This window comes from Pichia membranifaciens (assembly GCF_001661235.1).
Source record: "Pichia membranifaciens NRRL Y-2026 unplaced genomic scaffold PICMEscaffold_7, whole genome shotgun sequence".
NCBI lineage: Eukaryota > Fungi > Ascomycota > Pichiomycetes > Pichiales > Pichiaceae > Pichia > Pichia membranifaciens.
In genome coordinates, this window is record NW_017566988.1 from 240,821 (window position 1) to 253,252 (window position 12,432).

The following is a 12,432-nucleotide window of genomic DNA, read 5'->3' on the forward strand; positions in this document are numbered from 1 at the left end:
ATAAAAATAAAAAAAAAATAAAAAAAAAAATAAAAAAAAAACCTATCCAATTTCTCTCCGGAGATATAATGATTAGACCTCGGAAGAGTCCGTGTTGCAACAATATTTGGAGTAAACACCACTGCTACCCCCTCAGTTAACTTCAACCCAATACAGAAAATATACACGATGGAAGGTGAAACGTCGGTACAGTTGAAAGGCTCTCCTCCGCCCTACCGGATCAACTCAACGTACTGCCAGTTCACAAGACGTGGCAAGCCTTATCTCTTTGTCTTCGGGGGATATGACGACACAAATGAGAACTTCGATGACAGGATATACCTGCTGGACGTTCAGGGACAAACTTGGTACCCGCCGCACTCAACAGGAGTGTATAGAAATGGTAGCTCATGTGTTTGTCTGGACGACACGGGTAACGTTGTCATTGTCGGTGGCTTGTTGCAGGAAGATGAGTACCTCGAGTGTCTCGAGCGCAGTAACAACGTCAAATCGCCTTATCAAGATTGCTTCCTCTTGATATTCAATATAGAAAGCTATTTGTTCAGCAGGGAATGGAATGAAAAGTTCAAGGAAAGCTTGATTTCGGAGGGAGAAGTCGGGCAAACCAACTGGACCCAAATGAATAGGCTAGAGCGTCACTCAATATGCCAGTCAAGATCAAACCACAAGATATACATCAGTGGAGGAGTCATTTCAGATTTACCTTACGGAATGCAAAAGTACATGTACATCCTAGACTATCAGAAATTTACAGTGGAGAAAGTTGAGTTTTGCAAGAAAATTGAACATGAAATCATCGAAGTTGGAAATAAAATATGGTCTTTCGGCGGTATCAACGAGACAATGAAATACTCATTTATGAACATCCAAACGTACGATTTACAAGATCATACTGTTGATGAAATAAATTTGAATATAAATGACAACCAAATGTTCTATCAAAATAACAAAAAAAGAGCCGGTAGATCAGTAAACATACTCGGATTCAAAAAGTTTTTCTACAATCAAATATCAATTACTCAGATTCTAATCACAGATCTTATAAATCTTCGATTTGTGGTTCTTAATATCGAAACTCACAAGATGTACCACGTGCCAATCCAAATTGCAAACCTCAACTGGTTGTTTGTTCTAACTCACAATGATAATTTGTCCATAATAGGAGGCACTGAGCTTGATGATACCGTTGATGAAGTGGCATATCTTGATTATCTCGTAAACATACCACTGGTTACTTTTGGGAGGCTAAACAATGAAAGCGGCACGAGTGAAGAAGAAACACTTTTAGGGAAGCTCCAGAAAGCTTATAAAGATGAAAAATTTGTTGATTTCCAAATAAAATCAAACGATAACAAAGTGATTAGTGTTCATAAACTTTACCTACTTATCAAATGGCCCTACTTTGAAAAAATGATAATGTCAGGGATGTCAGAGAGTCATACAAATCAGATGTTTATAGATGAGCCATACGTGAATGTCAAGCTACTTATAGATTTCCTATACAATTCTGAATTCCCACATATGAAAGTTCATGACCTTTTATCTTTTGCACACCTGGTAGAGCTCTACGATCTCAAAGATCTGAAAAGCTTGTTAGTCAACAGAATTTATCTGTCAAAGCTTCCCATTAATCAGCTAGTGGAATTCTGGCAACTGTCTGATATCATAAATTCCAAGTTCTTGAAAAAATACCTGCAATCTATGATCTATAGATATTGGGGTTATATTGTACGTCTTCCAAGCTTTCAAAGCTTAGAGAAGGAACAAATGCTGGAATTGTTTTCTAGTCTTTCCGTTGAGTCACAGATCGTAACCGGTAACTCGCCAGCGAAACTTGTTGGCAACACATCATCTTCCTCAGCTCTAACACCAACACCAGAAGTCCTGAAAACGTCAATACCAGGATCTGTACCCCAAAACAATAGTGGTCAATCAGTACCCTTTGCTTACCCCGATTATAACGATACTACAATTGTAACTCCTGAAATTGATCCTACCTTAACATTTGACATTTTCCGAAGCCCAGGTGTTTTAGATTGTTGGACTCCCCTTGAACCAGCAATTTCAAACGATGAAACCAGTTCATCTGCTTCGTTTATGGGAGATTGATTCTATTCAGATGTTACACTATATTTTTATTTTATTGGTACAAAACCTTTACATGTTTATCAAAGGCCCCCAGCCTCCCTATACCATCTTATAGATCGATCAAACCCAACGACAACCAACCCGTCGTTATTCCCATCTTCCTTGAAAATACCTTTTGCGACATACTTAATACAAGCGCAGGAAGATGTATCTAAATCATTCAACTTGTCTACTTCTTCATCGTCTAAGTCGGTTGGGTTTAGCTTTAACATCGTGACGCATGTTCTGGATTCGACATCCCAAATTCGGACCAAATTGTCTAAGCCACAAGACACCAAATGGTTACCTTCCTGATTGAAATCAATGGATAGACACCATTTAGAATGGGCAAAATTTCCCACACCAACGTTTGAAGAGTGTGTTGAAATAGTGAAAGACCCCAAATACTCACCATACTTCACATCATACAAGGAGATTGTTCCAAAAGGTCCAGAATCAATGGATACTGCAAGAAACTCGCTTCCGTGAGGTGAAAACTTTATTGATCTTACTATATTTAACGACTTTTGGGAGTTTTTCAATCCGTAACTCTCAAAATTGAAGGAGAGCAATAATTGTTTAAAATCATAAAGGTAAGTGTTTCCGTTCTGATGTCCAACCACGATTTTATTATTCTCTATATCAGAGCATATGCAAGTAGCAAAACTACTGTCGTTTGCATATAGTTCGCCTCTATAGCTGAAGGACAATCCTTCTTCAAAATTGACGTCAAAAATTTCAGTTTTTCCTGATACTGTTGTACAAGCAAAAATATTGCTGTCTTTTGTAGAATCAAATATTGGACACCAAAAGGATGCCTTTTTCTTTAGCCCTGAATCTTGAGGATTGAACTTGAGATCGATGAGCTCATTCGTCTCAAAATTGTAGCTGAATAGATATGCCCGCCCTGAAAAAGAGACAGTTGCGATTACCAAAAACTTCTTCATCTCAAAGGCATCCTGAAATATTTCCACATGATGCAATCCAATTTTGTCCACAAGCTTTTCTAGGTGAAGTGTTCTATCAGAAGAATCATTCTTCCAAAGTTTCAAGTATCCATCAGAGGAGCACGTTATGGTGAATCTGTCAGCAACACAGACACCTAGGATGTCACTGGTATGCGCTGACCCAACAATCGCCGTGCTAATATAAGGGGTACTCATGTCTCACCTGTCGATGCTTTTTATTAAGCGATATAGAACTATATTAGTGGTACCAAGCTGTGACGATAAACGCAGTTAATTCAATCATGAAAACTGCCATCGCCAAAAATGGTTGCGCACTCTCACTTAGCGCTTGTGACATGTTTTTAACCAAGACCGTAGAAAGATAAAGAGATTGCTCGTAAATAAGGTATGAGAGTAAGAAGCACATCGAATTATAACATACTAGTTGCAGGGACTAGATTCACAATGGAAAACAGTAGTGCAATAAAAGTTTCCATTCCAACTGTTACCCAGGTTGGAAGTTACAGCCTATACGACCTGGAGATAGAAATACAACTAAATAAATTCAAGGTAGAAAGATTTCGAATTAGCAAGCGATACAGCGACTTTGTCACATTGAGAAAATACCTTGAAAGTCAGCATGCCACTCAGTTACCAGATTTGCCTTCCAAATATGCAAGCTTATACAAAAGAAATGAGACTTTGCTGAATGAACGCAAAGTTGGACTAATGAATTTTGCGACGTCACTATTAAACGATCGCCAGTTACGTGCAGAAAGCGAAGTTCTTTACTTCTTCAATATTCCTAAATCGACAATTGTAGAGCTAAACATGTTAAATGCTGATAAAAGTAGAACAGAGGAAAAAAGCATAGGTCTCTCGATAAGCAAGATAGACTCTGCTCAACAATGGATGGAAGTCTACAGAACAATTAAATCATTACTTCAAGATTCTAGAACCAAAATGTTCAATAAAGGTAACGTGGTAGAAATTCGGAGAAATTTAAAGACAGCAGAAACTAATGCTGACCTGTTGAAGTCTTACCTTACAACTACACAGGAGTTGGGGTCTGGTGAAATACGAAGACGGAAAGAGCTCTTACTATCTGTAACAAAAGAAATAACAGAATTGAACGATATGCTCCGCACTATGAAGTTAACAGATCTCGCAGAGAAAGCCCCGTATAGTTCAGTTAATGCGAACGATTTATTCAAGACACATAATTCAAGTGGGCGCCGAACTTTGGGAAGAATAAAGGAGTCCGCACAGACAAAAAAGTTAGACAACCAGGGCTTGCTACAAGTACAACAAAATGAAATGCAGGACCAGGATCAAAGCTTGAGTGCATTAAGAGATATGATTATAAGGCAAAAGCAGATTGGAATTGCTGTTAACGAAGAAATTGGTATACAGAATGAGCTACTTGATAGCCTCAATCAAGAGGTTGACCAAAGCACAAACAAACTGAAGGTTGCGAAGGGGAAAATTAACAAGATTTTGTAGACAATCGTCAAAGTAACAAATCTTTTTTGGCTTTACTTTGCTATATAATTTAAATAAGAAACGAACTGAAAATGGATTGTAAACAAAACGCACTATTATTTTTAGCATACGCCCTTAAACCCATGATTGTTGCTTTTGAATTTGATGAGTCTCTCATCACCGCCGTTAGCAATGCTTGTCAACATGTCGTAAACAAGTTCTCTGGTAGCATCCTGTCCGCTCTCTTTCATGGCTTGAACATTTGCTCGAACCAGTTCAACTGATTTGATAAGCATCTCGACCGTTTCGGTAATATCATGCATTAACTTATCTAACAATTGTGCGGTCAAGTTATATTTGACAACAACTCTGAGAATTTCATTGTTTTCTCCATTTACTTCGTTCTTAAGACCAGGATCGTCATGCTCTTCCCCATCTTCTGAAACTTCCGGAACATTAATTCTAGGAAGTTCATAGTTAGGGATAATCCACTTTTTATTTCTTAACAATGACGATACCAATGATTGTGGGATCTCTGGGTACTGCTCTGAGAATTCTTTGGTGAATTGGAAGGACACGACAGGCAAAGCAGGATTGAACTTTTCGTGTTGGGAAATGATTGCATGAGAAGCCTGGATATCCCACTTCGGATCTCTATTTCTAGTAGTCATGCCTAAAGGTAGATGCAAATTCGAAATGCATGTGAAGTACTCCGTCTCCTCCAAAAACAAGGACAGCAACCTTGCATTGATTAAGCAGTTGTTGAAGATCTCATAATAGCCATCCCTACCAAATTTGATAAAGTTGTAGTACTGATGAACAACCTGATAACCAGGCCTAGAGAAATTCAAACTGAAGGATTCTTCTACGCCTCCAAGGTATTGTAACTGGAATCTTAGTGATTTTGGCAACCAAGCTTGGTCTCTGAAAAGAACCCACCCCAACCCAGCAGTCACAAGACCATACTTATGTCCCGAAGCACTGATTGACATGACTCTATCGATTCTGAAATCCCACCTCAAGTCTGGGTAAATCAATGGCGCAATGAATCCTCCCGAAGCACCATCCACATGGATCGGAATCCAGTGGCCTGTTTTCTTCTCATAGGCATCAAGCAACTTAGCAATGGCATCCACATTTTCAAAACCACCAGTGTATGTGGAACCAACAATGACAAAAATACCAATGGTATTCTCATCCAATTCTTTTTCGATTTTGTCAAGGTCAATCAAGAAGTCCTTTTCGGAGACACCAATCAATCTGTTCTCGACGTCGAAATATCTTGCAAACTTTTCCAATGCAACCTGGCAGCAAGATGCCATCAATATGTTTGGATTGGCACTGCTCAAGCCTTTGGCTTTTCTTTGAGCTTGCCAATTTTTCTTCATGGCCAACCCTCCAAGCATTATAGCTTCCGAAGATCCCGTGCAGGGGGTTCCAATCGCTCTACTCTTCCATTTCACGAAGTGGTCCAATTTGTGCGGAGTTTGAATACCGGTGTCGGAGACCTCCAGCGGTGCGTTCCACAGGTTAGCGATGATGGAGATGCAACGTTGCTGTAGATCGATTAGCATCGGATACTCGTCGTTGTCGGCCAAATTTTTCGTCAGGTTTTCCATGATCAACTTCAGCGAGTCGTCATCGGTGTGCACATTAACGAACGAGGCCAAATTGAGGGTTGTTGAGCCGTCCAACGTCAAGTCGTCGTGCACCATTTCGTACGCTAACTTCGAAGACATGCCATGTTCCGGCATTTTGAATTTGTTGGCGACACCGTGGAACCGCGAGACAATCTCACTCTTTCTCTGGTCACAAAGTGTTGAAGCTATCTTCGACTCCACTCTCGAAACCGCATTGTTCTTGTCAGAGAACTTGTTGAAATATTTTGTAATCAAGGCAGACTTGTTCACCGAGTCTTCGAAGATCTTATCTTCGATAGTGTCCGGGTCGATATGGGCGGATAATGTCATGCTGGCTGGTCAATGGTGTTCAAGTCCTAATTCCTTACTATTGTTAGCTGGTCCGGTTTTCTTTTTCTCGAGTTACTGCCCAATAGCTATTTCTTTCTCCCTTCTCCGCCTCCTTTGCTCCTTATATACCCCGAGACTTCACTTTCCCAAGTCCGGTCCCGCCTAATTACGGATGCCCGCCTCACGCGAGGACAGGCCGATCGGCGCAAAATGCCCCAAATTTGCCCCTTCATGTACACAGGCAGAGACCAAGCTAAACAAGACAAAAGACGGAAATAACAAAATAACATCGTATATTCGGGTGGGTTACAAAGGCAGTTCGTTAGATAGAAAGGTAGCTCTGAATGGCTGACTCTGTTTTGGCGACCATTGCCCTGTATTTCTGTTGGGTGGCAATCTGGTCCAAAAAGATCTTATATTTTGTGTTTAACAACTTCCGGTCGGGATGGGTGATGTCCGAAGGGAAGATGACGTTTCCTGTGCTGGATAACCTACACATGACCCGCCAGAGCTTCTCGGATGCGGACTCATTGCTAGAAGGTGGTAGCGGTGAGGAGGCACGAAGCTTTTCTGTTGCAATGGCTTGGGCGTTTGAGTGTGCACCGAAGGTGATGAGATCGTCGTCCTCGGTTTCGTCGTCCTTCTTGTCTCCCCTACCGGCACGCTTTTCTCTCAAGCTGTCGCCCGAGCCCGCTAACGTGGTGATTGGGAAGGGGAAGCCGTCTTTTTTGTTCAATGCGCTGACGGAGGTGACAGAGGCCGTGGCAGTGGGGGCTGTGTAAGGAGAAGGAGGAATCTCGTCTGTGGGCATGAGTGGCTCCTTCTTGCCCTTCAAAGAAGGGAAAGACATGCCCTTCTTGTTTCTGAGGAGCTCCATTGCGTCTTCCGCAGCGACAGCACCAAGCATTGCGGTGCCAAAGACCACAGATGCGTCGATGTATCTTGGGATGACGATCGGGACGCCTGTGCAATCTGCCAAGAGTCTCATCAACAACCCGTTTCTGCACTGGCCTCCACTCATGAAGATGGCCTTGATGTTGTGGCCCGACTCCTCCATCCTTTCAACGATTTGCCTGGTCTGCTGAGCAATGAACTCACAGGCAGCCAAATACTCGATAGCAAGCGCATCGAGAGACACGTCCATCGACTGCCCGATAATGGAGGCCCTCATGTTCGGGTCTGCGATTGGCGATCTGTTTCCATGGAAATCGCCGTAGAAGAAGAGATTCTTCGCAAGGGCAACAACAGACCGTTCCTTCTTCAGCGTCTTCAAGTTCTCCAACCTTGAGTTCAAAAACTCGAATTTCGACAAGTTCGAGCTTTCAGAGAGGACTCCCAACTCCGTGTACGCTGGGCTCGTCGACAACACGTGCGCTAGCAACGCACCAGTCATGGACTGGCCGCCCTCTGCGGCCCAGTAATTCTTACCGATCACGTCTCTGTACGGACCCCAGACCCCAGGAACAAAGACGGCCTTTTCCTCGAGACAGATGTGGCAGGTGGACGTGCCGGCCACGGCAGCCAACCTACCAACACCTTTGCTCAAGCCCTCCTTGTCCTTATCCTGCTGGATCAACTCCGGAATAGGCACGTTTGTAGGGGCGGCAACGGTGCCCATCCATCCGGCGTACGCGTCGATGACGCCGGAGCCGACGCAGCAGTCGGTCGTCAACCCCAAGGCTCTAGCCGACTCCGGCGTCAACACGCCGATGGTTTCCCCGGCGGAGATGTACGAGCCGTTAACGCCGTCCAAGCCGCCCAGCTTGGAGAAGTCGTCGGCAACCAACTCCGGCAGGCCGATTTTGTTCAAGAACTCGGCAGACCAGCCGTTTCTGCTCGTGATCCCCTTTGGAATGTAGCCCTGTTTGCACACAACGGAGCAGTACGAGCGGGTCTCCTTCCCCGTCGCCTTCATTGTGAGATAGTCCGGCAAATCGAAGAACTTGCAGGACTGGAACATGCCCTCCGGCATGTTCCTCTTCAACCACTTGATCTTGGGCAACTCCATCTCGATGGACATCTTGCCTCCGACGTACTTCAAGCACTCGTCCTCGGTTGCGTTGATTTCATCTGTCTCGAACTGTGCCCGATGGTCCATCCAGAGGATCACGTTTTCGAGATCGTTCTGGAAATCGGGACCGGCAGGCATCGGAGTGTTGTTCTCCTCGTTGGCGACCACCAACGAGCACGTGGCGTCAAACCCAATCCCAAGCACTTTGGAGTTGTCGATTCCGGACTGCGAGATCGCCGACTTCACACAGTAGCAGATGGCGTTCCAGATCTCCGTCGACGACTGCGTTATGTGGTTCTCCTTCAACTCGTGTCTGGTGATGGGCCGTTCAGACAACCCCAGAATGTCGCCCTCGTGGTTGATGATCACTGCTCTGGCGGATCCCGTTCCGACATCCACCCCGGCGTAGTAGACTTCTTTCATTTTCTTGCCTATCTATCTGTCAGCTTGTCCTCCTATCTTTTCCAAAGTTCTGCTAAGATGGTTTCTCTGTTCTTCGAACTGATGCGTCACTCTCGTTTTGCCTCTGTGTAGATACAGATGCTATTTATTCGTCCACACTCACGGTTACATGCGCAGCGGGTGTACCTGGTCCCAGCCCAGCCTATTATAAAGGAGATGCTATACATAGACAGGGCCAATTATCACTTCCCGGCGGAACTCCGTCATACCTCTTTTTCCCGGAAGCGCGATCGCCGGGACGGCTGCGCCGATAGATGGGAGGGAAAAGGCGCCGACAACAATCGACGCGCCGATGGGCGCGTCGATTATTTCAATCAAAAGACGCCTGGCAGACTAAAAGGTCGATCGACGCGCCGATCGGCGCGTCGATCGGCGGCAAGCGTCTGAAGGTCCTGCTTTTGTTTCTGTTGCGAGCTTTCTCCTCAGGAACTGCTGTTGTTGCCGTTGTTGTTGTTGTTGTTGTTGCTGCTGGAAGCGGTGGCGGTGGCGTTGGCGTTGGCGGCGTCGCTGTTGATGTACTTGTCACACACTTCGGCAACGAAGTCGAACTCCTCGTTGCTGTCGATCGCCTGCTTGAGCGCCAGCACGCTGATCTTCTTGCTGTGGCCCTTGCGGCTCTCCTGGAGGGCCTTGTCCACAAGCGTACACATGAAGAGCTCCACGGCCCGACCGACCACCAGCGGCGTCGCCTGAGCAACCTTGCCGATGTCTTCGTCACTCTGCATGAGCTTCTTCACCCTGGCAGAAGGGAAGTGGGTCTTCATCTGTCTGTAGCCCTTGAGTCCGCCAAACTCGGCCTCCTGCGTCTGCTCGTCCTTCACCGTGCCCTGTCCGTCCATGTGTATATTTGTGTTTGAGCCGTGGGGGTATCTGCTGGTGCAGGCAGCTCTCTGTAGGGCCCCGTGGCCAGGGGCAAGCCCGGAAAGAAAATCAGCCAAACCGCTCAGGGAAAACGGCCGGCGCAAGAAGCGTCCACCCGTACAGCGCGTAACACACCCACGAGCTGACAATCTTCAACCAGCTGTTGAAGTAGGTTCTTCCAACAGGAACGAAGGTGCCGTTGTCTGCGTCGCTGACCCCGACGTTGATCGTGAGGAGCGCCGCTATGTACTGCGTGGCCAAGAAGAAGATGATGTGGAAGAGCACGTAGCTGTACTTGGTGTACTCCCGCTCCTCCCCCGTTGCGGGGCTCTCGTCGTCGTCGTCGTCGTCGTCGGGATCGTAGTAGGCCGGGTCCGTTAAAGCACTCTCAGGCAAAGAACCCTGGTTGACAGCCTGTCTCACGGCCTCGTAGCGCATGTCCCGTCTGACGGAACGTGGGGCCTCCGTGATGGCGCCAGCGTCGTCGTGGTAGGACGGATTCTGAGCGGCGCCGTTGTTCAGAGTGGCCATGGCCGTGGTGTAATGGTCGTCAGCATCAAACCCGTACTTGTGGTTGAATGCCGAGTTGGCGGCAGCTCTCGTCGTAGTGTACGCCACTGCGCCAAACGTGAAGACTGCGCCGATAATCACCGTCAGGGTCCTGGTTCCGTTGGACCTGATCAACGGGTTGCACAGCTTGTCGTCCGGCTCGCTCAAACAGGCGCTGAAGATCAAGTAGGTGCAGTAGACGCAGCACATGGACGACTGTGCCAAGCCGGCATTCGGGTTGTACTCCTGCACTACCGGGGTGATCGACAGTCCCGTGATTGCCAGCGTGAATAGTAAGTTGATCGTGATGACAGCCTTGTTCATCGAGCACCCGCTCTGCGCAAAGTAGATGTACATGAGCACCGTCATCAAAACAACGCCAGAGTACATTAGCATCGTGCCTCCAACAAGAACCTGTTTCCACAGATTCGACCCGTAGAAGTTGCAGCAAACGTATCCGCCTGCGTCCTCGTCATCCAAGCCCCCGTTATCGAGATATATCTCTCCCTCTTCGATCTTCTCAATGCAGGTTTCTGCCCATTCGTGCGCAAAGTCAACCAACAAAATTAGGCCAATCCCAATGAATATGGTGCTGAAGATAATGGAGAAGTAGTTGCCCCAAATGACAAAAAACTTGTCAGGAATGAGGTAGCTAATAATGATAAAAGTGAATAGCACGAAAAGCTTCATGATCCAGTACCCGTTTTGTATAACGGCTCTCGGGTTTCTCGTCGACTTCACCCCAACCAACAACCCTGCAAGAATCAAATGCATCACACCAAGAGAAAAGTTGATTCTCTGCACACTGGTAAAACCAATACATCCTTGCTCATCCTTGCAGAACATGTTTCCAAACTTAAACATCCCCCAGGTGAGCTTTTCAACAAATTTTGTCAACGAATTGGACAGCGATACCCACGAAATTATGCTGTTTACCATGAATATCACAGCATACATTATTCTGGTCGCAACGGATGACTTAAACGTCCTCATCAAAGGATTCACACTTTTGTTCATGCAACAGGTGCATATTGACACTCCTAAACACGATGAGAGCCACGACCCAATAATGCTTACTGGAGCCAGCGGTAAAGAAAGTAAAAGACCCATAACTTTTTACCAATGCAATTGTAAAAGTGACTGATAGACCTGATATATATATACTTAAAGATAACGAACTACAGTGAAACACCAGTGACATTGGGTTAAAAACCCGCCTCCACAGTAATAATACTAGCAAATAAATTTTAGATAGCGAATAAGATCTCAAACCTCATCATCCCCCCCCCCACATTCCTTACACTTATTCTAGCGTTCACTCCCCGGCATCCATGATACCGCCGACACCAAGAAGGTATGTACATTCACCCTCAGGACAATCTGGACTGTCTTGAACTTTGGCAATTCTCTCATCACCACGTCCCTTTCGAAGTAGTATTCTTGTTTGTGAAGCATGTGCTAAAATATGGCCCCCAACAGGTTTCCGGCCATCTACGCTGGCAAACAAGGCACTGGCACCAGGGTCAGACTGGACTTGGTTGGTGAGGAAAACGGCACAGTTGAACTCTTCTGCGAGATGGCCTAGCTTGGAAAGATGCTGGTTTAACTTTTGCTGACGTTCGCCCAACTCACCCCTGCCACTGTAATCCACACGGAACAATGAAATGATTGAATCTACAATGATCAATCTGTATCCACCTTGACTGAGGTACATTCCAAGCTCCTCAACAAGTTCATGCTGGTGCTCACTGTTCAATGCCCTTACATAAGAGATATTCTCCAAGCACTGGTTGGCATCAAGACCATATCTCTCTGAAATTTCTCTGATTCTTTCCGGTCTAAACGTACCTTCTGTATCGATATAGGCGACTTTACCCTCTGCTCCACCCTGGCTCTTTGGTAATTGAGCAGTAACGCATAAGGTATGTGACAATTGTGTCTTCCCTGTTCTGAATTCGCCAAAAACCTCGGTTGTCGACATCGTACTTATCCCTCCAGCAAGCATCTGATCGAACGACTTACA

The 12,432-nt window shown here is 45.6% G+C and overlaps 7 protein-coding genes across 7 annotated transcripts; 2 read left to right on the plus strand and 5 right to left on the minus strand.

Annotated features, from left to right (window-relative positions):
* Window positions 1-168: 168 nt before the first annotated feature.
* Window positions 169-2,109, plus strand: PICMEDRAFT_74642 (hypothetical protein; the record flags this gene model as incomplete). The annotated part of the gene is made up of 1 exon (XM_019164830.1): window positions 169-2,109. The coding sequence occupies one exon, from the start codon at window positions 169-171 to the stop codon at window positions 2,107-2,109; it is 1,941 nt and encodes a 646-aa protein (XP_019015514.1).
* Window positions 2,097-3,307, minus strand: PICMEDRAFT_18313 (hypothetical protein). The gene has a single exon (XM_019161945.1). The coding sequence runs from the start codon at window positions 3,288-3,290 to the stop codon at window positions 2,169-2,171; it is 1,122 nt and encodes a 373-aa protein (XP_019015515.1). The 5' UTR covers window positions 3,291-3,307; the 3' UTR covers window positions 2,097-2,168.
* Window positions 3,308-3,539: 232 nt separating this feature from the next.
* Window positions 3,540-4,577, plus strand: PICMEDRAFT_74644 (hypothetical protein; the record flags this gene model as incomplete). Its single annotated transcript, XM_019164831.1, has 1 exon — window positions 3,540-4,577. The coding sequence occupies one exon, from the start codon at window positions 3,540-3,542 to the stop codon at window positions 4,575-4,577; it is 1,038 nt and encodes a 345-aa protein (XP_019015516.1).
* PICMEDRAFT_18314 (hypothetical protein) lies at window positions 4,391-6,750 on the minus strand. The gene has a single exon (XM_019161946.1). The coding sequence runs from the start codon at window positions 6,524-6,526 to the stop codon at window positions 4,679-4,681; it is 1,848 nt and encodes a 615-aa protein (XP_019015517.1). The 5' UTR covers window positions 6,527-6,750; the 3' UTR covers window positions 4,391-4,678.
* Window positions 6,751-6,848: 98 nt separating this feature from the next.
* PICMEDRAFT_74646 (hypothetical protein) lies at window positions 6,849-8,960 on the minus strand (the record flags this gene model as incomplete). Its single annotated transcript, XM_019164832.1, has 1 exon — window positions 6,849-8,960. The coding sequence occupies one exon, from the start codon at window positions 8,958-8,960 to the stop codon at window positions 6,849-6,851; it is 2,112 nt and encodes a 703-aa protein (XP_019015518.1).
* A 554-nt stretch (window positions 8,961-9,514) lies between these two features.
* Window positions 9,515-9,781, minus strand: PICMEDRAFT_26384 (hypothetical protein; the record flags this gene model as incomplete). The annotated part of the gene is made up of 1 exon (XM_019162446.1): window positions 9,515-9,781. A coding segment is annotated over one exon (267 nt), but the record flags the coding sequence as incomplete, so codon positions are not given.
* A 148-nt stretch (window positions 9,782-9,929) lies between these two features.
* On the minus strand, window positions 9,930-11,519 carry PICMEDRAFT_74648 (hypothetical protein; the record flags this gene model as incomplete). The annotated part of the gene is made up of 1 exon (XM_019164833.1): window positions 9,930-11,519. One exon carries the CDS (start codon window positions 11,517-11,519, stop codon window positions 9,930-9,932), a length of 1,590 nt encoding a protein of 529 aa, XP_019015520.1.
* Window positions 11,520-12,432: the final 913 nt, after the last annotated feature.

Excerpts from the sequence above, each read along its gene's own strand:
- PICMEDRAFT_18314 (XM_019161946.1), bottom strand. The coding sequence starts at position 6,526 with ATGACATTATCCGCCCATATCGACCCGGACACTATCGAAGATAAGATC.
- PICMEDRAFT_18313 (XM_019161945.1), bottom strand. The coding sequence starts at position 3,290 with ATGAGTACCCCTTATATTAGCACGGCGATTGTTGGGTCAGCGCATACC.